Source organism: Numenius arquata, chromosome 2, assembly GCF_964106895.1.
Source record: "Numenius arquata chromosome 2, bNumArq3.hap1.1, whole genome shotgun sequence".
Lineage (NCBI taxonomy): Eukaryota > Metazoa > Chordata > Aves > Charadriiformes > Scolopacidae > Numenius > Numenius arquata.
This window is the reverse complement of record NC_133577.1, coordinates 99,493,990-99,519,415: the sequence shown is the minus strand read 5'-3', so window position 1 is coordinate 99,519,415 and position 25,426 is coordinate 99,493,990. Positions and strand designations below refer to the sequence as shown.

General features: G+C 38.2%; 1 protein-coding gene across 1 annotated transcript in view; it reads left to right on the top strand.

The window, feature by feature from the left end:
• Positions 1 to 25,426, top strand: part of TMEM117 (transmembrane protein 117) — a 219,885-nt gene that overhangs the window by 80,634 nt on the left and 113,825 nt on the right. The window contains exon 3 of the mRNA XM_074169008.1: positions 10,708 to 10,807. Within this exon, the coding sequence (XP_074025109.1) occupies positions 10,708 to 10,807 (100 nt within the window). The remainder of the gene's footprint in view (positions 1 to 10,707; positions 10,808 to 25,426) is intronic.

Sequence of the window (25,426 nt, the reverse complement as noted above, 5' to 3'; positions counted from 1 at the left end):
AACATTTTAGAACAAAACATTTGCAGAGGGTGTGTTTGAGAAGGATCTTATTTAGGGTTCATTTGTGGCTGTGTCAAGTTGTAGTATCCATCTTCAAACTGAATAACTCTTGGGGTTTTGGGCTGAGTTATTCTTTCTGATCACATGGTTCTTTGAACCAGCCTAGTATGGCTGACATGCTAATACCATTTCTGGTTTCATAAGACCCCTGTGCAGTTATTTGTGCCATTGCATGCTGGTGTTCCAGGCTGGTATATGCTCTCAGTTCCTTGAACAAATTGCAGTTTTAGTCTCCTTTTATCTGCACACAGCCTTGTACAGCAAAGCACGTGTAAGCAGCAATATGCAATAAAATAACATTATAGAAAGCTTGGACCTATTCCTTTGTTTGAGATTTTAACTGAGTACTTTTCAAAGAGGGAAGCATCTCTCTGTTTTCCTTCTCACATCCATTCCATTTGGGCTCTGACCTTTCTCCCTTTTTAAATATTTTGTACTTGAAATGTATTTCTGTATTTCCGTGTGTAGTCATCGTGTCATTTCCTTTCATCAACTTTGTCAGTCCAGTTTCTCAGCTCTCCTACCCTTCTTCCTTCTTTTAAGTATTTTTTAGTATTCTGCTTCCCATATTGTATATGATTTTCTCTGATTTTAGCTGACTGATGGTCTCCCTGTGGCCCTTGTCAAATTCAGCATTGAGTAACTTGGCATGCTGAGGGATCCCAGCACCGCTGGTGGAATCTGTGTAGCAGGTGTGAGAGCCATTAGTGTTCACGAAGAAGCAACTGAGCAGAGATTCTCCAAGGGCCTTTGCTCCACTTTTTTTAGGCTTTACCTATATACAACACAACGATCCTATAGGAAACAGAGTTTATATTTTAATTTAACTTTACTATTAGCGTTTTGACTTGTTTTGTCTCTCAATGTTAAAAAATATATGTGTGTATGGTTAACTTTTGTATTATTTATATCAATATAAAATACTTAGATTTGTCTTTTTTTTGTGGAGGATATTTAACAAATACTAAACTATGTAAGGATGTGGAGTTAAACATGCAGTGCTGTCTTCCTTCTTCAAACTGTTCAGGGTGATTTATAGCAGCATATACTTTATTTTATTGAATTCTAATGACAGGGCAAGTTGTTTGCACAGAAGTATTCTGTGCCAAATCCTTGGCTTCTTTAGCACTGTGCTAAATGGTTGAGGTCTTAGCCATAATCAAAAGAGACCACTTGAACCGGAAATCCAGGGCAGTGATTTGTAAAGTGCACTCATTCTCTAGTGCCCTTTTAAATTTTGTTCAGACATTTAAGTAATGTTAGCTTTGCTTTTGATAAAGGATTTAGGTTTAAATAAGTATAACTTAAAATAAACACTTTTTAAGTATAAATAAGGCCTCAAGCAATCTTATCTAGTGCCAGTTAGCCCTGTTTAGCATGAGGGGTTGGACAACTTCATCCCTTGAGTTTCCTTCCATCCTCATTTTTTTCTGTGATTTTACCTGCTTTATTTAATTATTACTAATTGCTTATTTGATAGATCTGTCAATGATCTAATACTTAAGAAATATGCATCTCATCCCTAAAATTCCATGAAGTCCAATCTCCATTCTACTAATGCAGCAAACACCCCACAAGCTCCACTGCAGGTTTTACTTACGCACTCTTCCTTTTTTTGGTAAATGTATAGTTCTGCAATGCAAAGTAGCAGGACTCTGACCCACCATCCATCTATTCAGTCTCAGATGTTATCACCAACTGGTCTTGTTTCTGACTCCTTCATTTCAAATATCACTTGTCTTTATAAAGAATAATTCAAAGAAATACTGATTTCAAAAATATCTGTTTAGTTGAATCACCTGTTCTACAACTTTGTCACTTCTCTAATATTTTTTACATTTTAACAATCATAAAGTCTCAGATTGGTTTGGATAGTTTAAAATAGTCATTATAGGACCTGCACAATTTATTTTACTCATTCTCTCAGAACTTGACCTACATACTGTGGAATTGGTTCATAAAAAAAACATGAGAAGTTCCTTGTGAAACAATAATATTTAAATAGAAATAGAAAAATTGGTAAATCTATTTTGATACTACTCAGATGTAATTCAGCTTTAAATTACCTTACTGTTGAAAGATGAACAGCGGTTAAACTTTGAATCCTCTAAAGGAATATCTGACCTTATTCTGTATTGTAGTTTGAGGTAGAAATTCATTTTTCTCAAAGAAAAAACTTGCACAATAAATGCTAATCCAAAGTGATTTGGACATGAAACATTTTTTCAGTCTTTGCAGATTAGAAGGATTTCCTGTCCCAAACTGGCAAAAGGAATTAAAATAATAAAAATGCTTATCATATGCAGATTTGGAAAGAGCTGGAATGGTCATAGAAACAGGTTAAAAAAAAATCAAGCTAAATATTTCTAAGTATAAGTAACTAAATTTTTAAATCAAACCACAGATTATTCTCAATTTGAGAACTGACAAGTTTTTGGGAAGTTTTTTTGAATTCTGTAAATATGTCACATTTTCAAATTTTTAAATTTTTTCCCCAAGCTATTAAAAGCAAGATGTTCCTTGAAGTGATTCTGCATGACCTACCATTTTATAATAATAGTTAAATGCCCCTGACCATTTTTTCCTCCTGACAACTTTGAAGAAAGAGACAGAGGTACCAGCAACACTGTTTTTAAATGTTATCAAAGCCCTTGGTCAAAGTGGTAAAATTCCAACTACATAATTTAATTTTGTTTATATCCTGGCAACGATATGAGCAGTTTTGTGCTTTGTTTTTTTTTTTTTTTTAAAGTGAATCATTTTTTTCTTGCAACTGCCAGTTCTGAGAACATTGCTGCACCTCTGTCCCTATCCCTCCTTTGCTGTACTGAAATGTCAGCACTGGGAATGGATGTGTGTAAGCCATGTCCCATTCTGAAGAGTTCAGCCAGTGCAGCATCATTCAAAGCCATTCTTACCAGTATCTTGCCAAGTTTAAAACCAAACCAAGTGCTTATTTAAAAGACAATGTTTTACTGCATCTCTCTCTTGCTAAAGTACTAACCTAACTTAACCTTCCCAAATCATTCATTGCCTGTTATGGTCCTTAGTTTCTGTTATTTTCAAATTTGAGTGGCTATTTTTAAAATGTCACTTGCCAAACAAATCATATGTATTTTAAGATAAGCAAACCTACATTTAGCAGAATGTTAAATGTAAAAAAAACCAACCAACCAACCAACCAAAAAAAAAAAAAAAAACACAAAATACAACCAAAGATGTTTACAACATTTTTCTAAATTGTAGAAACTCTGAGCATACACTTTTCTTCAATGTACATGTGTATAATTTAGCTTGCTCTTAAGCAACTTGTTGAAAATCAGCACTCGTCATCCTTCTCAGGGTGCATACAGCAAGGGCTGAGACTGCAAACTTTTATGTCTGCAGAGTGTGTTACAGTATGATGAGACAAGATCCTCTTTAAACCCTCAAAATGGGTTTGTTCAAGACCCCTTGTCCTATTCGTGCCCTTGGGTACCTGTGCTAGCATTTTGGAACTTTTTACTGTAAAACTATTTTGATATCATAGTATATAGGCAAATTAAGTGAATCAAATAAGGCATGTAATGTACTAGCTTGTACTATAGTCTTGTGGAGTAGTTGCAGAATTACTAGCCTATTAAAAGAGATGCTAAAAAGTGACACAGTTCTCTTAACTTGTTTGATGGTCCACTAAAACAATTTTCAATAATTCACTTAACAGTAAGTAAATATCTTAATTCTCTCCTGTAGTACCAAACAGGCATGTAAGAGGCAACCCTTTATTTCATCACTTCAGTAAAAAAAACTTATGTGGTGCTTATAGAGTTTAATTAGAAGCATAAACAGCTACATAGGAGCAGCTGCAGCGCTTGTATCCGTGTGTGTGTGGTGGGGGCTGGTAAGACTGTGCTATGGATATTCAGGTCAGCATTCATGTATTTAGCACAATAGTATTAGAAGTGTTTCAGGCAGCCTGTCCTTGACTGAGTACCTTAACCATTATTTGCTTCAGGAGATGCAGCAGAAAGATGCTAAATGCACTCTGCAGCCTTTGTTTTTCTTTTGTCTGACTACGTGTGGTGATAGGTGATGCACAAGATTAGCAAAAATCCTGGAAAATTTGGAAAAGATATCAGGCATCTTTTATGTTTTTTGCCCAACTGCTCTGTCCGTAAGAGGTGCTTTGTAGTGGAGTCTGTAGGGGTTATTCAGCATTATCGTCAGAGTACTTACATGATGATGGAGGAAGTTGCTCACCCGAGAGAGGAGAAATCTGAGTTCAGTTCCCAACCCAGCCACTGGTTGTCTCTGATTTTATTTATCTCATTTAAGATTTGACATAAAAAAAAAAAAGTAGGTGCAGCAAAACCTGTCGTTTGAACTCACTGTGTGTACGTGCCAGCACTCGCCAAAGTTTACCTTTAGCCTGGCGAGGCTGCATTTCTCCCATAGTGGAAATCCTCAACACTTTTGAATTTGCAGGTCCCTAAGATTTTCCCAGCAAAGATGCAGACTCTCACACCTTCTAGCAGTATCCCTGCCATTATGAGTTGCCTTTTGCAAAACCTTTAGAAGTAAGCTGTTGGCCCTTAGTGATGACATATGTGAAAATCATCTAAATTAACCTCTTGCTCTGGATTGCTGTCAAATCCAGTGATTAGGTAGGCAACCTAGGAAGAGTAGCATCATTAGGCAAAAGTTAATCTGTGTGAATACCGCCTGGTTCCTAAAGAGAATGCTCTATTCATCATCAAGTGCTTGAAGATTCTTGGCATAGGATCCACAAAAATCCACATAGGGAATAAGAAACTCCTACAATTTGCAATAAAGAAGCTATATTAAAGACAGGAATATATTTTAAATCCTGTCCCAACTTTCTTGAAGCACCTTAACTTGGACTACTTGTGACATAATCCAAACTCCTATCTTGACCAGTGTCATCCATTTCCCTACTCTAAAAGTAGAGGAAAGTGAATGTCTGTCTTACATGTGGAAGATGATGTTTATACAAGACACGGAATATACAGCTTCAGTTATCCCGTACCTAAAGGAGGCTGAAACATGCATTTCTCATCCTCTTGAAGAGTGTCATATAAAAAAAAAACCTACTATCCCGATAGTAGTTCATTATCACTTTTTCTTTTCTTACTGTAAGTGGCGGTGAGACTCAGTTCTCTGACTTGGAAAGGCTTTGAGCCAGTGTCCCTTGAAACAGGGGTTGGATCTCATGTGTTCCCCACCATTTAAGTTACGTGCATACACCTTCTCTGCATTAACAGACAGAAATGCAATTGCTGCATTTTTCAATGGGCCTTGTCTTCTAAGCAGGCTTACAAAACACTTCACAGATGGAGATCCGCAGGCAAACCAAGTGGAGGAATAACCACTTTAAGGATATCAATCAATATAGGATGTGAGCTAGAAGCCAAATAGCTTATTCTGGTGGAGAGTGAGCAGCTTCTGTACATGCCTAGCAGCAGAACTTTAAATGGCTTGGGAGCTTTAAAAGCCAAGTCCCCAGAGTAAGTTCAGCAGCCCTCAGGCCTGTAGATTGATGAGCAAAGGCTTCCAGAATCACAGTTCTGTTGCCCAATTTCAAAAAAAGGTGTACAAATAAGTTACTAACCAGCGATGCTCAGTTACAGCATCAATCTACCAGTCTCAGGTGTTCTGCACTGTGCCATGGATCTATCTCGCTATGGCAAAGCCATTTTTGTGTCCTAGTGGTGTTGTGTCTTGGAGATTAGCCCGCTGAGCCTCTTGTGGCTGTTACCTCTTTGACATCTTGTCAAGCAAAATCCCTGGTTCAGTGCCTCTTAATTCTCTCTGTTCTGGTGTCATAGAAAAAGTTTCATCTGTACCTCCAAAGTGTGCACTGGGGGTGGTTAGGGACTGTATGAGTAGCTGTCGTGCTCTCTGTACTGTCTGTAGGTAGCTATGCATTATGCCATTCTAATTATGATGTGCCAATTTATAGGACCGCAGGTCTTGTCTCTGTGCATCATCCCAATCCCTGGGGCTCTGACTTCAGTTTCTAGCAGTAGAGGGATAGCTTTTCAGCTAAGCAAAGTGGTAGCAAGCGTCTCATTTGCCATTCTGTCTTTTCAGAGTGACAAATATGGATCAGGAACTGTATCTGCAGTCTTGTATGTACGTTTTCAGTTATTCTGACACTCTTTGCCTCTGCTAAATTAAGAGTAATGGAAGATTGTGGTGCCACATCTAAACACATACTTCTTTGCAGCCTGCATGAACTCCCATGCTGTCACTTGTTGGCCATTGTGAGGGCATTTCACTTTGCCAGCTGCACCAAGGAAGATGAGTTCCTTATAGATAAGAAGCTATTTAGGGGGAATGCCAGATAATAAAATTGCCTTAGAAAAGCATGTATCAGACTGCAGAACATGTGCAGACTTTTTGTCACTTAACATAAAAGACATCTAGGCCTCCCTCCTTTTCAAAGAGCCTTAAGTTACCGCTTTCTATGGGTCCAGTTCTTGTAGACTCTGTACAGAACGTGCCCTGGCTGCCATGTGCCAGCCCAGTGCTTTAGATACTCTAGTGTATAAAAAGCGATCCGAAGGGTAGTTAAGATGTACCAACGTTGCTAAAATGGTGTTAAAGGTAACTGAAACCTCCCAAAAGTGTCTATGTTCTCATTGCAGCCCATGGAGACCTAGGGTTCAGTTCAGATGCATCTGGGTTATCAGATGTGTCACAGGCCTTACAAGAGTTGCAGATCTCTTTGGATTATCATCTGGAGACCGGGATATGTCACAGCACCTGGAATAATGTAGTTACATCGGTATAGCAATACCTTGTGGTGTTTGAACATACTGTTTTGGCATGCTAGCCATCCTGCAGTAACGTAAGGCAAACAAATCCTTCACCCAGCATGTCTACAGTAGTGTGAGGACGAATCATGCTCTAATCTGCATTGACTATTCTGACCAGGGCTCCACTGAGAGTTTGGATCCTTGGTTTACCCTTAAATTTAAGTGTCTAAATTCAAGTTATATCCCAATTTTTAGCCGTGACTTTTATTCCAGTGCCTAGAACAATGTTGATAGCACTACAGTGGCTTGTACATCTTTATTCAACTTAAAATTTAAAAGGTTCCATTTGCTTTCAGACTTCTCACCATGTTGGCAGCTGCTAAAGTGTAATCCTTCTTTGAAAAAAAATGTTCTGATATCTTCCTTTATTGGACAGTTTCTCTGGGCTAGTGCTGTTGTTTCCATCTGTGTGTTCTGTGCACTCTCTGCTCCTAGCTCCAGAAAAGTGATCAAATACGTATATCTTTTTACTGATTCACTGTTATTAACTTATCTTTTGCAACAACATGGGTGTAAGCAGCACCTTATGATGGGATTTTTTGGATTCTGTTTTAGAACAATGTGTCTCAGGTCTCTTTTGTCTTTTGGTTCCTCTGGTTTGTCCTATTCTGTCAAAAATGTAGTCTACCTTCCACAGGCCTGCAAAGAGCAATTTCCCTGGCTTTGCAGCTTCCACTTTTATTGTCAAAGGCTAATAGTGGGTTTGTCCCAAATCCCAATTGCAGACTTGTCCTTTATCTATAACATGCACAAGTATTGGTTGCTCAGACTTTAATTTACACTTATCCTGTCCATTTCTGAAGAGCTTTTTACTCTGTTATGAGCTTTAACTGCTGTGTTTTTCCACTCGTTTTTTTCTTAGATTGTGCTATTCATGCAACGTGAATGTACCTTGCTACAGAATACAAGCATGGCAAACAGAAACTTTTCGACAAGCAATGACCAGGACAGTTAACTGGAACCCAACAGCTATTAGCCCTCCTGTAAGGTGCCAACATGGGTCTCAGCCAGGAAGCAGAGTAACCAATTAATGAAAACTGCTCTAATCACTAGCTAAAGCTAGAAAAACGTGGGAATCTTTCCACAATAGAATTAATTTTACTTTTGGTACTGTTAAAATATATATCCTGATAACATCATCAGGCAAGCATGGCTTTTTTGAAAATGTCAGCTACTGTCATTTATATTTAAACTAAAACCTGAAAATAAAAAATGGAGAGGTTTTTCATTTCTAGCAGCAAAAACATCCATTTTTTAAAAAAGGTAATTTCTCTTGGTGTTTTGAAATGAAAATAATACTGCAGAGAGTATAAAAGACACAGGATGTAATGCTAATACCTAGTAAAATAGTTAATAAAATAGCAGTGTATTTCATTCCATTTCTAACCAGATAAAGACAGTGATAAAAATATTTTCCTTGTTCCATAAAAAGTTGTAGCACTATTTTAATCAGTAAATGCACTTAAAATATGCACAGATTATGTTCTTAAGAGTTTCTTTATAGTATGCTATTTTAACTCTAACTGAAAGTCTGTCAATTTGCATATTTAATTTAGACATTAATTGCTTATAGACTATGATGCACAATTTCTACTAGGCTTCTTGCACGCTTTCCTGTTTCAAATTACAAAAAGGACTGTAAGGATGATTTGGTGCATTCAAGGATTTTCTATACATTTCAGTATTGTATCCAGGTCATCTGAACTTATTGTAACTACGTGGAGACTTTCAATTTCAATTAAAAAAATAGCTTATGTCTGGTTTGATGTCTTTTCTACTTGTTAATACCTACATATAGTGATCAGTGACCTCTCAGCCTTTTTGGGTAACCCATCTTGTGTACATCAGCCTGCCATGGGTGGCTGTGGCAGGCCCACTATATGTGACAAGGCTACAGGGTTTACCCAACTGGTCTGTTTTTCAGGAGTGTTGTGCAAGTGTTCATTCAGTTTCTGTACACCTGTAATCATGTATAATGCATACGAGAATGTATAATGAATATGAGAAATGGGAGTAAAAAGGGTGAGAACTGTGGGGTTTTGTATGTGTTTCCAACTGATGAAAAAGATAAAGATACACGTTGCTTTTGGGGGCCAGTCCTTACAACTGACATTCATGGCATGTCTTTTTTGTTAATGAGACACCTGCTTAAGGAATGCAGACTTGATAATTTTTTGCCTTCATAGATGGTACAAGAATGGCATACCCAAGATGCAGGAAAAAAGGGAATTCCAAATGTTTCCTAGTTATAAAGAGGCTGGGAGAATATATCTAGGAGGAGTGTACTCGCCTGTTCTCACAGTTTTCCCTAGGTATCTGCTGTTGCTCTCTCTTGGAGATAGGGCATTGGAACAGGGAAACTTTAGGCTGACCCGGTGTAGCTGGTCTTGTGTTCTTATACCCTTATTCACAACACAACAGATTTAGAATATTGATGATCTTATTAATTACATGAAATGTAGTTAAAAATAGCTTGGAAAAAATGTTTATTTTTAATTCCAGCAGAAAATCTGAGCTAGCATTCATATGCTGTTCAACAGATTAAAAAAAAAAAAAAAGGGAAAATATTTTTGCTAGTGACATATTAGCTGAAAGGTCACAAAATGTATATAATGAAAAGAGGCACTAGGGTATTGCATTTCACATGTGTCATTAAACTATTCAATGACATTAGTATTTTGACTCAAGAACATATCTAAGAAATGATACAATGCTGTGCATGTATTTGTACTAGCAAGATCCTCTATCCCCATCAAATACTTAGATTTTAATAGGACTGCCCCAGAAATTGGCACCAGCTTGCACTGATCTAGTTGCAGGGGTATGGTCCTAGACATTACAACATTTGGTATATAATAATGGTAAGATTTGATAATGCAATGTTCAAGGAAGTTGTTACATGCAACTGGGTCAGTTGTGCACATTCTTAAATAGGTATAGCATTATATAAGGAGTGTATAGACTCCTTACAGGTATCTTGAAAACATATAAATTACTTAGGAAGTTAAAATATAATTGCTGTCATTTGAATGTGTTAGCTTTTGAGGAGAATCATCTCTTCTTAAACACTGTAAAGGTCTTTTAGCAAAGGATATGAGTACATTAAAAGCTATGGGTTTTTTCACAAACGTTTTGATACAGCACAAGTAACTTTACCTTCTTAGTTGTCCTTATAGCATTGTGATGAACTTGAAAGTAGAGGTCAAATTATTGTGTGAGGTTTTAAATCCTATAATCTGTTGCATTATTTAAGCAGAATGGAAATGCTTCTTTTGGTTTTAAGTACAATACATCTATGAAAATACATTGTGTAATTAAGAAACAGTGACGTCTCGCTGAAATTCTGCAAAGCTTGCTTGCACTGTTGTGTTAAGAAAACGTGGTTGTATAACTGGTAGAGTGAAAAGTCAAGAGGCTCAATTATCTTTTTAAAGAGAATTTAAAGATGCTCATTTTTCTTCATAAAGATTTTGCAAAGTTACCGATTCTGAGAATGCTGCAATTCCATTTGTACAAAGGAAGAGGTAAAAAGTGTAAAATAGTTAATATTTCCAGAAGCCTTACATAATCCTAAAGCCTTTGCCTATCATTATTTTAGCACCTTCAAAAGAGACATGGGCCGAAATCAGATTCATATTACCGTTTCTAACTGGGATTGACCTATCCTGTTTCAGTACTATGTCAAGACTCAGATCTAGCAGAAAAAGTGATTATGCAAGAAATGGGAATTCTTTCACAGCTAATCATAAATTTTGTCACTAAAGCAAATTCTTTGTAACTGCATTAAGCAAACGTGTATAGCTTACAGTCTGTGTTCTTGTTTCCACAGTGCATACATTATAACAGACTTCATGGGCATCAGGAATGAAAATTTTATGAAGGTAGCTGCAGTTGGGACTTGGATGGGAGATTTTGTCACAGCATGGATGGTAAGAAACACAATATTACATCTTAAAAGAAAAGAAAAGCAATATGTTTGTTGGTTTCAAGGGAAAGAGGAGAGGAGAAGGGGGAAAACTCGATTTCTTGAAGTATTCAAATATTTCAACTCAGACAAGAAGAAAGTTGTCAAAGGCAAAGTAGCATAATGGCAGTGTTTAATTAGCTGGGAGTCCAGAAAAGTTTCAGTTAAAATGTATCAGAGCAATATTTCATTTCTTCTGCTGTGAGTGGGAATGTTGCCATTGACTTCTGTGAGGACAGGACAGAGAAGGTGGCCCTTCTTTGCTGTGAAATAGCATGACTTGCTATCTGGTAAAACAGCGGCTAATGACTAGAGATAAACAAGTCTAATGAAAAGGATTAAAAAAAGAAGAAAAATTAACTGAAAGGTGTGATAAAGAATGATGGAGATGAAAGAAAGAAGGCAAGCTGGTTGCATCCCAGAATTTGAAGGTATCCTGTTTGAAGTGAAACTATCAGATTAAGTTTGTCTCTAATTTAGAATTTTGAAGAATAAAGTTTGACAAGAGATTAAATGTGTTAATGAGGCTGCTTTTCACTCAGATTATAATTTTTATAAAGATTCTCTGCTGAAATATGGGCAACCCAAAGATCAGTTTAATGAAAGAGAACCAGAAAATGGCAGCTAATTGGGAAAAAAAATGAAGCCTGTACACGTGTGTTTTTATTGTTCAGGTAAAGCATTTCTTAAACACAAAGTGATAAAAAGTGAATTAATTTTTTAATTATTTTTTTAAAAGTAAGATTAGATTTTTATGATTAGTCTAGGTAAGAATTTTAACAGTTATGACTGACATTAGTAACTGAAGTGAGAATGACATTCGTTTAAATTAGGAAAAGAAGTCTGTGATTTTTAAGCTTGCAGAATAGGTTTTTGATTAGTTTAAATTATTTTTTTTCTAATGATTCACTGATACCTCTAATTGTTTATTCAAGATAATCAGCATATTTTATAGAAATTCATTAACATGGGGAATGTGAATGTGGTGAATGTTTATCACATATCACATAAACATGGATGGAAAAGGTATCAGCACTGTATGTAGCTGGTGACTGCAATAATCTCTGATGTAAGCAAAAGAAAAAGCCAAGATGGATGTATTTTGGGATTGTGGTATGTGTTAGGAGAAAACTCTATAGGAATAGTTTCAGGCAGGAATGACTGTAAGATGATAAGACTATAGTCTGTAAAACTGTAGGAATAGTTTTAGAAGGGTCACCTGAGTTTCTGTCTATTTGTCTTCTATCCTCCACATATTTGGAACATACTGTACCACAGACAGAAGAAAAAAAAGCATCAAGGATTTTTTCAGCATATTGTTCAGCGTATGTCAGTGGTTTGTCCAAGATAAATTATGCTCTGTGAAATGGTGACCATGAAAAGCAAGTACAGAGCAAATCGTCTGTACATACATTACAGTAAGGACATTGCAGAATTGGTGCATTGACTGATGTTGACAATTAATGTGGATTTCTTGGGAATCAGTAATAAAATTCAGGGCTACTTCTGAATACCTTTAGCTTGACCCCTTTTTTAGAGGCTTCCACAGCTTTATGCCATTATGGAAGGAAAAATGATGCATAAGCTAAGCTGAATCGAAAGGGGTCATAGTCATCATACATGTGTGACTTAGAGCTCCAGTGATAGATTGCGTACAAATTGCACTGCATTAGGTAACGTTCCGTTTTTTTAGTCCCTATTTATTTCCTTGGAAAAAACTTTTACATGCAGCACTGGATAAAGCATGGAAATGGCTGGATCCAAGAAGCATGAGAATCCTGATCCTTTTCTGTGTCCTGAAAGCCCTCTCAGGTCTTTTCAGCAACAGAGGCACAATTGGATTGTGCCACAGCAGATTGCAGTGGAGGATGGGGTTATCACTGAAGACTGGGAGAGACTGCAGAGGCAGTTTGGAAAGGAGAGGCTGTTTGTAAACTAGCCTGATTCTGTTAGCTTTCAGGAAGAGCAGAGGGCATGGGATTGGAGGGTCAATGATTTTAGGACATGCTTTAATTGCAGGAGGAGAATTAAGAGGCATGGTGATTGCTGTTCAGATCTTCAGAGCAAAAGAGAATAGTGAGATTGCTTCTGCAATGCAAATCTCTAGGCAAAGTATATAAACCTGTCAATGGAAATTAGAGTGTTTAAGGGAAGCTAAGCCTAGGAACATCAAAAAAAGCTACAATGCCAGGTAGAGAGGTATTAGTAACAGAGAAGAGTGGACACACACATTGGTGCATGTGCATGTACATTGGTGCAAACCTCCCACACAGACTAACTTCAGCAATCTTATTCTATATGAACAGAGATTGTCGTGTTTTTTATAATATTTGAATTTGCTTGACTTTTTGCATGTCAAGCCCAGCATGGAACTGATATCAAAATGACCCAAGCCTTCTCTGGGGTTATTATATTTCATGAAGTTCTCCAATCCTGTTTGGAAGCAGGAAAGAAAAACAAACCTTTTAAAGAAACCTATGCACATCTTCCCATTCACATCAGTGCTTATATTTTCTCAAGCTTAAGAAGTTTCTGTAAAGAAGCCACCCATCCTTAGACTACAAAGGAGAAGATGAAAAAGCAGATGTAGCCTTCACTTCAGTGTATTTGAACCATACTGGAATTAAGAATTTATTCCCCATTTAATTGGGAATTTTGGAAGTAAGCAGCAATAAAGCAGAACAGATGGAATTCCATTTTAAAAATGAGTAATCAATAAACAATAATATTGCCCTAGTACAGCAAGGAGAGGCTTATTCAATCAGGAAAGTGATTGAAATAGGAAAATATGTTTTGGATTGCTGTTTGTTTTGGATTTAAAAGGCTGAAGTGAGCCTTTCCCCTCAACACTTCCTAGCTCACTGACTAGTTTAGTGACAGTACCTGATCCAGTTCCTAATAAAATAAGCAATATTCTTTCCATTGCGTGTAATGAGACTGGGGCCATGCTATGGGTTCACAGGAGCTTCTCCTTTCTACCTCTGGACAGGAGCTTCTGCTACTAACGATCATCCTTGCCGAAATCTGTAGTAAGTGTTATATGTTCTAAATAAGCCTGTGAAGAGGGGAATGGGTTCAATACACTAACGGTGTCTCTGCACTTTTCCTCTTTGAAGCCAGGGAAGTATATTCTGCACCTGCTTTGACATGCTCTCTCGCTCTCATAAAATGTGCATTCTATTCTCATGGAGAGTGGTTTTGAGGTAGACACCACAGGATTTGGCACAGTAGGATAGCTTTGAAAAAAAGGTTGGATTCTGTCCAGACAAGCCTATAAACTAGCGATTATGGCCACCTTCTGGGAGAGTGTGAGCAAGCAGAAAAAGGAGCTGATTCCAGGGCAGAATCTCTGATGATTAGTCAGGTGGCCTCCTGACTCTCTGTAAAAATGAGGAACCTGGTGCAGCTGTTTTTGTGAGGGACACAGTTCTGAGTATGTGTGGTAGGGCAAGCTCAGAGTGTACTTACAGGAATGTATGGCACTGAGCATTGACACAGAAGGCAGAGTACAACCAGAGCCTCCTCTGTTCTTTCCAGCGTCCTGGTTAGGTGAGCAGCCTGCTTTCCTCCTTCTTTCCAGGCACTGTTGGCTTTTAGACTGTCAATACTGTTGTTCTCTGCTTTGGATGATGGCTCTTTGGGCTCTCCAAACACTACATATTGACCCTGCACTATGAAAGATACTTGCACCATGTTGAGAGGTTTGCTTACCAACTACCATTGCCGTTTAGATTAAAGACATATCCCTGCTTGCAAGCCCTACATATGTGTGAAAGAGTCTAACCAGTAGTAAGTTTTTTACATCTTCCTTAGAACTTGCTTGCTAGGATTATCAGAAGCTGAAGCAGTCAACTTCAGCCAAAGGCTAGTACTAATTTCTATGAATGTATCAGGGCCTGATCCTCTAGACAAGGGATGCTATTCCCATTTACCTTCCTTCTGAAAGGTAATTTGAGATTCTCCTCTCCCTCATTAATTGTTAGAGGGAACTGAGAATGTTTGAAAGGTCATTAAGCAGCAGAGACTCTGTTAATTCACATCACCAGAAACAATGATAAACTCAAGGGATGGTTTAATTTACTGTTCATCAAAATAGTATCTACCAAACCTATACCAACATATTCTTTTTAACAAGGAGAAGCCAAAACTTCTCTCAGCACTGTGATTTAGCACTGTACTTGGCACAGTGTCTTAGAGTGTAGGCTGAATTGTTGTCACAATTCCTGGCTGTTCTTTCTGACACCTTCACTCGACTTCAGTTTGACTCTTCCCTCGCTTGGGACCATGAAGACTCCCAGGACCATTTCTGTCTTTCATCTTCTTAGCAGGGGAAGTTAGGAAGTAGTACATCCAGCATATTCTGGATAGAAGGGTGATAGGTCACCACTTGTTCCACTGACCCATTATCCAGGACTGACATAGACACATCCTATCTACTTGGATGGATGAATATGGAGGTAGAGACCTTCTACCTAAGACTTCTTGTCAGGACATAGTATTGGGATTTCAAAAGGTTATCACTGAGTGATGAATCCACACCTAGCTTTCCTCATTAGTGGAACTGGCTAATGACCCTCATATACACAAGTTGTCTGGGGTTCTGTGAAGTTTCTCAGGCAAGAGAGTCACATCATTAGGTGATCCTGCCTATATATCATGACATATAACTTGTGGTGGAATGCCGCTCCCCTTGATAAAGCTTGACTGTTCTTCTGCAAGAAGAATTTTCTGTTGTCTGAGATTTTCCGAGCTAGCTGAAAAAGCTCCAGGAAATGTACTCCTCTGGCCAAATGGACCAGATTTCCAGTCTTGTAATTCCAGAGGACAAATCTCACACCGTTATCTGTTCTGGCTTTGCCAGTTGTGAAAGAAATAGATGTTGTTCTGTTGTTTTCATTCACATTTCTCTATTAGGCATTTTTTATCTTCATCCTCTGGTGAAGTGGACTTCTGTATTTTCCCATTTTATGAGACTAATATATCTTACCTAGCTGGTCACAGTGTAGCTAGTAGAAGGGGCATGTAACTGGTTCATAAAGAACACTCTAGAGGGCTGAAAGCAGTCCACATGGTCCTTGATGCTATTAAAATCAATAGCTGACAGGTTTAAGTGAATGATTACTGCCCTGCAAGCACACAGTAAATCTGTAGACTCCTAAACCAGAACTTCTTTCTGTCGTGTGCACCATGTTAGAAGTCAGGCTACATCTGTAAGAACATAACACTTGGACCTGGTCAGACCAAAAATCCATCCAACCCAGTATCCTGCCTCAACTATGACCAGGAGCAGAAGCCCATCAGGAGAGTAAGAACAAGCCAATCATATATGGTAGTGTCCTCTAATACTCTTTCCAGCTACATGCAGTTTTGTGTATTTAAGAACTCTTGATGGATGTCTCTTCCCTGTTCTTGCCCAATCTCACCTTTAGCCCAAGTACTTCTTTTAGCATCCACAGAATTATTTGGCAACAAGTTCCAGAGGTCACTGTATAAGGAATCACCTCCTTTTGTTTGTTTTAATTTGTTTTCTACTAAGCTAATTTGATGTCTTTAGTTTTTTACTGAAGAGACAACACTTCATCTCTGTACACTTTCACCCTAATGTTTATGACTTTGTAGACATATTTCATATTCACTCTAATTTATGCCTTCTTCAGGCTGGTGATCTCTAGCTTAGTAAGTTGTTCCTCATACACAAGCTGTTCTATGTATTTGATTATGTTTATTGCCATTCTTTGTAATTTCTCCAGTTTCTCTCTGTCCTTCCTCATAGGGAGATCATAACTGCCCACAGTATTCAAGGTGTGAATGACCTATGGGTTTCACAGTGATATAATGATGTTCCCTGATTTTCTGTTCCTTTCCTAATAGTTCCTAACACTCGTGGCAGGGAGACGTTGACAATATGGGGCACTGAGCATGTTTTCATGCTACTATATTATCATAACCTCAGCATCTTGCTCCTGAGCTTTACGGTCAGCTGAGGGCCAATCGCTTCATAAATGATCCTAGAATTGTTTTTCCCCCTGTGCATCATTTTGCATTCATCTACAAAGAATTTAATCTGTGTTTTTATTGCCTAGGGACTGACTTCTGTAAGGACCTTTCTCAATTCTTTGCAGTCAGCAAGCCATCATCCTTATTACAGTGCATAACTTAATATCATTATAAAGCCTTCTCACCTCACTGCTCACCCATTTTACCAGGTTGCTTAGGAATATGATGAACGACTGCATCCCCTGCACAAATCCCTGTGGAACTCTGCTAATGACCTCCCTCCATTGCAAGAGCTGTCTGGCTAACCTACTTACCTTCTGTTCCCTGCCTTTTAACCAGTTATTTATCAACATAAAGACCTTCCCTAAAGCTCTGACTGTTGGTTTCCATTGAAGCCTTTGATGAGGGATTTTTCAAAGCCTTTTAGAAAATTCAGGTTAGGCTATTTCAACCACATCTCCTTTATCCATGCGCTTTGTTGACCTCATTCAGTAAGACTGTTCTGAAATATCCCCATTCCTTATATTTACAGAACCAGTCGCTTAGCACTCCTTTCACATTCTCAGTGTTTCCTGCTGCCATTAAAGAGGTATTCAGACAACACTGGGTGGCTCTGAAAGTGTTGTTTGCATGAAAGACAAAAGGTCCCAGCTCAGGAGCTATGAATGTGTGGAACAGTATGGAACAGTCTTCATGTGGCTTATCAGTGAAAGACAATGAGATTATTTCCTAGAAGTTAAACTTTGTATGTTCATTTTACCTCTTTTTCATTAATTGTCTCTATCCTTTTCCCTCAACACCCCTTTGTTCACCATTTTGCAGGTGAACAAAAATTAAGACAGGAATATTTTGGTTTGTATGTTATTGCACATAGCAGAAGGGTCAACAGAGCCTGAACATGGCTGTTAATGTTACCCTGAAGACAGAAATGTCTCTGCTTTTGGTAAGACCTATATTCTGAATATGTATATGGGTTACACATTTCAGAGACCATCAACCATAAATATATAACCTCTCTTTCCTGAAAACTTACATAGTCTATGGATCTCTTAGGCTGAACAGGGAGGATCTTTAAAAGTTTTTGTTATTTTCGTAGTTAGGTGGAATTTTTGAATCATAATTTTGGACACAGGAACCTGTGCCTGCTAAAGCCATTCTTTGAACGTGGGTCCCTCTTAACCTTCTTGCTGAGAAACACCGTTTTTTTTTCCTTCTCTGCTCTACAGGCAGTGGACACAATCTAATTGCTGTAGTTTGAGATAGAAGTGTTCAACTGCCCCAAGTGTATACTTGCTTAGCTCTTCATTTTGACCTTGTAAATGTTGCTGTGGTCTTTCTCTGTAAATTTGAAGCATAATGTCTAATATACTGTCCAGTGTAGGGTGAAGTAATGCAGCACATGCATTACACTTTAATAATCGTTTCACTTGATGTTATCTTCTGGTAGATACCTGGTACCTGTAGATTATGCTCTGTCAGCTTTCTTCTTTATTCACTTTTGTAATAGGAATAGATGTTTACTTATTGCCATTAAAGCATTTTTGATGGCTTGCAAGCTATCGTCAAGAGTTTTAACAGCATTTGGAGATATTTACTTTTGACTGTTGCCATTGTGATCCTGAAAAACAATATTTATTTGGAGAAGAGAACAAGCTGTTGAATGATTTTGAAATGTTTTCCTTGTGTCCATTAAGAGAGAAGATTATTCTTTTCCTCATTTGCTCTCAGACATAACTATCTATGTCGACATTCTACAGGAATGGAGGTTTCATTGCCGCTGTGAAGAAACTAGGTTGACTTACCTCTTTATTTTTATTTCATCTCATAATGTGTATGTGTTGTTAGGGCATGTTCAAACAAAGTGAGCAACCTTGATGCCGCAAATACTATCATGTTCCTGAAAACAGCAGGCACACTAAACTAATGCAGCGCAAACAGAATCATTGAATCATTTAGGATGGAAGAGACCTTTAAGATCATTGAGTCCCACCATTAACCTAACACTGCCAAATCCATCACTAAACCATGTTCCTTAGCACCACATCTACACATCGTTTAGATACCTCCAGGGATGGTGACTAAACCACTTCCCTGAGCAGCCTGTCCCAATGTTTGACAACCCTTTCAGTGAAGAAATTTTTCCTAATTTCCAATCTAAACCTCCCTTGGCATTTCCCCTTGTCCTATTGCTTGTTACTTGGGAGAAGATACCAACCACCTCCTCACTACAACCTCCTTTCAGGTAGTTGTAGAGAGCAATAAGGTCTCCCCTCAGCCTCCTTTTCTCCAGGCTAAACAACCCCAGTTCCCTCAGCCGCTCCTCATAAAACTTGTGCTCCAGAGCCTTCACCAGCTTCATTGCCCTTCTTTGGACATGCTCAATGCCTTTCTTGTAGTGAGGGCCAATTGCACTGCCTGGTCCAGAAGCAGAAGATCTGATATTAATTTTTGAGATAGATAGATAGATAGATAGATAGATGGAAAGAAAATAAAATACTAAAGTGACTCAAAATTGACATCTTCCTTAGTACAGGGAAGGACACCAGTATATGCTGAAACAAAATGTAACATCATCATCATCATCAAAAATAATAAATTTTCTGGGATTTTTTATGTAACTTTTTAACTAAAAGAGTACCCACAAATGTTCACTCTTAAATTTATATGAGTCTTAAAAAAGTAATTCTTCTGTCCAGGAAATTCCATTCACCAAAGCATAGTGTATTGTTTTATTTGCAAGCAGTGAAAAATCCACTATTTTGATACACATTCCAAGGTATTTTGAAGAGTCAGAAGTCTTGAATGACTGACACCTTTTCTAACTCACGTCTCTGTCAAGGATTGGGCATGACAATTCAGATTATGATCAGTGTCAATCTACTTGATTGTTTCTATTCCACTGACATATCAGATGACAAAATAAAACTGTAATTGAATTGTGGTGGCATCTGAAATACTGTATAGCTAACAACTCCGCCATACTTCAGTAGCGGAAATGAAATTAAACTATGAAGCATGAAGTAGAAGGAGTGAAGCAGATGACACATTTTACTAAACTCACTTGCCAGGACTGCACAGCAATGTGACTAATAACATCATTGGTGACAACATGTTTCTTTCCATTCAGAGGAGCAGGCACAATGCCAATTGCCCTTTTTGCTCTTCTGCGTTTCTGGTTTTGTTTTTCTTTCCTCATCTTAAGGACCAGTCCAGTTGCAGAGCCATTCTGTAGCTAGTTGTTCTATCTCCGAGTGATAACCCACATGTAAGTTCATTGACACCACGGCTGTTCATATACCCAGTCATTCAAGACCTGCTAATTTTGTATTTTCAGTTTTGTAGGGCACAAATATGCTCACGTTCTGCTTTGCTTCATGCCTGGTACTTAGTTATATAAGGTGGAGTGTGTCTGGTGTCATCTGAGTTCATCAAGTCATCCCATCAAGTCAGATTGCATTATTATTTATTCATTGATTGATGGGGTAGCCATCTGTTCATATGCTCTAGATTATAATTTTCTGCCTTTTCAAGCTTGATCTTTTTTTGTATTCCCCTGTTACCTTGTCATTTGAATTCTGACCAGGCATTGGCAGAGGTGTTACTTCATCCCTGAGTGTTTCCCAGATAGTTAGTTCCTTCAGCTCATTGTCACAGCAGGTATCTTTGTTGATAACCATTTTCTGGGCTTTAAAACACGTGCTTCCTATATCTAGTAGTAAAAGCCTCAGAATTTTCTTCTGAAGAAGGCCACAGTCAACTTACCTCACAGCTCAACAGCAGCAATTGAAAGCCCCGAAGTTGGGTGCCAAAATTTATCCTAGAGTTTCTCCAAAGCAGCCACTGACAGCTTTCTATGAATAGCAAAAATATTTGTAGGAGTTCTTTCAAATCTGTGGGAAATTTCCCCCACTGTTCTTTTTTATAAAGAGTGTGAACTCATACACACATTTTTGTGGCCTTTTATGCACATTTCTGTACTGTCTGGATCCCTATCTCAAAAAATAATGTCAGATCTGCTTCTGGACCAGACAGTGCAGTTGATGTTGAATGGTCTTACCACAAGAACAAAGCTATTTCACACTCTGAAACAATCTGGAGAGATTCTGTTCATTATCAGAAAAGCAGTCCGGGTTCTCAGCAATGTTGTCAGTCAGGTTCTTCACCCCATTTTTAGATCTCAGTCCTGGTGATGTGGGGTTTTCTGCTGGAGCCAAAAGTCTGCAGATGATCAGTCAAGGTTCACCTGGTAACAATCTCAGCCCAATAATCTTTAGTGGGTGAGCAATCAGTTTCTGCTACCTTACTGTACTTAGCATTCTGGTAGAAATAGTTAAAATGCTCTCCATTGGAAAGATCTAGTTCTCAGGGTGACTTGATCTGGGTGCTGAAGTCTCCTGTGGGCCCAGTGTTTCAGCCTTGTGACTTGTTCACTGCTGCAACTTTTGATGGAAGAATCTTTCTTGGATACTTCTTTAGCAAAGCATACACAATACCAGTATACACAATACCAGATGTTTCTCCTCTCCAATAGAGGTATTCTTCCTGGATATGATACCTCTACAAAAAAAATCTTACATTCTTTGCACTTTTAGCTTCCAACTTCTACCACAGTCAAAGAAATTAACATACTTGTTTTTCCCACCTTCATCTTATATCTTTTGGACTGACATATCAAGATAGATGTCTCTTTTTTAAGTTGACAATTCCACAAGTTCCCACAATGGTTTTGAAGAGTTGACAAATCTAAAAAGTTAGATCCTGCTTGCTGAGACTGACCATGGTGACAGCAAGCTGCCTCTTACAAGATTGCTGTGGGGCTTCTTTCCATCATTGGAGCACACTTCAATTACAGCTCAAGCTACATTCCAGCTGGAAGTTGTCTCTGCTCCTGGCATTGCCCAAATGATCATGGAGAGCTCTTGTTATTCTTTCCTAAAGCTGTATGCTGTATAGAGGTGCCCGTAACTGATATGGTAGGTAATTGGGTAGTCTCACTGTTTCTGTATGTGCTGCTTTACTGCCCAACTGCAACCACGGTCCAAGTAAACAAACAACTGAGAGTAAAAATAAATTTTCTGGTAAATGGAAATCTTTAAGATGCAAGGGCCTTGTGTTCATTCATTTTCCACACTTATTCTTACCTCTGCTAGAACTTTGTTGTCTAGTGTTTGCAGATGATGGAGATGTTATTTAAACAATACCTAATTGTGGTGTCCTACAGGCAAAGAGAGAGAAAGGGAGCTGTAGTGAACAGCTGTGTGTCCCCTTAGAAGTATCTGCTCTTTTGCGCTGCCATATTCATGTAGCAATAGTATAAGTTCACCTATGAAATGAATGTTTTGGAAAGTCATGTGACTGGTTATTAACCTGTTTTTACTCTTTAGAAGCTGCAGTTGTTTATATAAAACCAACATTTAGTCCAACAAGATTTACTTGTTCTAGAAAGTGTGGGGGACTACGGCGGGTCCATGGAATCCTTGATTGTGGGAATGGAGTCAGGAGTTGACCTTGCAGAGATTAAAGTATATCCTTGAGAAAGAAGGAAGTAGAAAACATCCTGAGAAGTAAAACAACTTTTAGGTACCAGCTGGAGACTGACAAGATAAGGAGTAGCTTTGATGTTTTGCAAAAGACAACCAATGATATATTGTTATGACAATATGTAACCAATAGTAAAAGAACACGTGTTAAGAAAGAATATATAAGAAAGTATGTGTGCTAATAAAGGGTAGACTGTTACTGCTTGAACTTCGGAAGACTGCTGTCCCTGTCATTTGTCCGTCTCAACAACGACAAGAAAGGACTTAATAGAAGATCAGAAACGATAGTAAGTAGACATGATTGTAGTTATCCTCCAGAAATTGAAATAATTTTCCATTAGTTTCCTAGTTGCTGGAAAAGAGGAAGAGATACATTTTTAGCATTAGTTTTCTAATTAGCCTAAGTTAAAGATAGCGCATACTTGTTATCTGTATGCCACTGTTCTTCCATAGTTCTGGCTGTAGGATCATGGGAAAAATCCAATTTAGTACACTCTTCAAATGAATTCAGAAATTCAGTATAGGACAATACCACTCATTCATCTTATCTACTGTCCTGCATCCTGCACTGGTCAGTGTGAGATGCTCACAGTGAAAGTTAATGAAGAGCCCTCATAGACTCTCTGAGAGGGTGAAGCAGGCAGGAAGTAAAAGAGGGCGGAGAGGTACATTTTCCATGATGCCTTCAATAATTAGAGCCCCAGCTACTGTCAGTGGGGGCCACTGGAAAGCTTGTTTGCTCCAGCTGCCTAGCTGAGATTTTCATGATCAAAGCAGGGAAACAGTTTCCTCCTGGGAAGGGAAAAAGGCAAAAAGTAAATCGGTAGGAACAAGGTGTATCTGTTCTTTGCTGGGGTGAAGTAAGTGGAGCACAGGCAGAATGGAGGAGGCTCAGGAGATCCAGGACAATGAAACAGATGTTTACTGTTTAGATGCTAAAGGTTTTGTATTGAATGCCCTGACACTGCATTCCTCCTGAGAATTTGGAACTCTGACTGCAAAAGTGAAGTAAAATCTCTTTTCTTTTTTGATGACATTATTGTGTGATTTTCTGATATTATAAAATGGAAACCAGTGCTATTTCTTGTGAGGACTTCTGAGATAACTCTTAGTGCGCAATAAGATTCTGTGTTTGTTAATGCATTATAGTTATTTCACTCTCATATATTCACAGAAAGCCTATTACTTAATTGTTGTAGTGCCCTTATACCCTCCAAAACTCCTTAAAAACTACTACAAGATTCATTAGCAGATGAGAATTCTGCAAAAGTAGTCAAAAATTCCATGGCATCTTGCCCAGGGAGCCTGTGTGGGCACAGTATGCCTCAATGATTTCACTAGCCAGAGATGGTTCCGTGATTGCCTTTTCCATGTTACACATATGCCTGTGTGTAGGGCATGAGTAACTGGACCGTTCCAGACAGATGGTGACTGCGAGCTAGCAAGCTGAGAACTATCCACCTAGACGATGGTATATTGGTGTGCTTAGAAGTTAAGGTGACTGTCTTCAGACTGTGGCAAATGTTGAACTCGATGATATGGTTGCACTCGATGATCTTAAATGTCCCTTCCAACCTAGACAATTCTAACTTGAAACTGAGGCCCAATACTTTCTTCCTTTTTATCTAAAACTTATCAGTGCATTTTATTCTGACAATAAAGTTTCTTTTAATTCCAGAACAGGGGTGATATCTGTTCTGAAATATCCGGTGTTCTGAGATGCTTTAAAAATGCATGAATATCAAATATTAATGGGAGCTATTCTGTTCTCCAAATGTTGTAGGTGAAAGAGATGGCTCCATCTTTTTCAAAAGACAAGGTGTAAGGGAGAAGATACGTTTTCGTGCAACTTGAATCTTCTCTGATTGATTTGTTTTGTAGCTTCAATTAGCCACACAGTTGTAAATCAGTGAGACTTGGGGTCCTGTATTTTCTTTTCCTCTTTATCATACTCTCCTTTGCTCTTTTTCATGCAGAATTGTATTTGCTTCTTGATGGTATTTATGCAGCAGATCTTGATATATCCTGGTTACCTGTATTTAGAAACTCAAGTCAGAGTACCATATAAATTAAAGTAACTATGCAGCAGTTCTGGATTCTGACATGATGTACTCCCTAGAAATGGTGTGAATGAGTGGGTGTTAGAAGTGCTGCAGAAGTGCGACTCAAGAAATAACATGTTCTTACTGAAGATCTTTGAGTACAGATGGCAAAAGTGTAAACTGTTGGAGTCTCTAAGATGGACACTTCCTCCCTGGAACAGTCTGGTTCTGTATGAGACTGCAAGCACAAACCTTTTTCACTGACTGGCAGAAGAAAATAATTTTCTTGCTGTGACTGAAACTGAAGCCATTGTCTCAATAAATCTGCCAAGATGTGCAATGACAATCTCTATAACAAAATGGGAAGAGGTTGTTTGATAAGTATTATAAAAGAAATATTGAGCTGACCATGCAAATTCAGCTGAAGATCTTTAGTGGATTAAATATATGGTGAAATAAGACCTTCTGTATCCACAGGGAGAGATTAGCAGCAGATGGCAGTGGTACACAGCAAAGCATTTCTTTAATTATGAATTCCTTCAGGGTCTGTAGGATGAACTATTAGAAACTCTGTAAAGGGAAAAGAGGAAAGAAGGATGTTTTATTATGAAAAAGCATAACACAGCACTCTTGCATAACAAAATGATGTATAAAATCCGTACTTCTCTACAAGGGAGGGCATGGTTGAAACTGGTAAATTAAGAAAGAAGAAACTATTGCTAATCTTAAACTGCATTATTTTGAGGGATGGGTGTTCAACTGAGAAACTTTATTACAAGGTTGGAAGGAGCTGCAGATGCATCTGGTGTCTGTTTTCCTTCTGTATAGACTTATGTCTTCTCTTTTTATGCATTTCGTTTCACATTCCCTAGAGTGTGATCATCATAACTGAAATCAATGATAAATTTCTATTTTCTGGATTTATATCTCTGATGCTGTTTTGTAGAGAAAGTATATTTAGAATATAGCCAAAAAAATAATAATGGTTCAAATGCCCAGGTTACC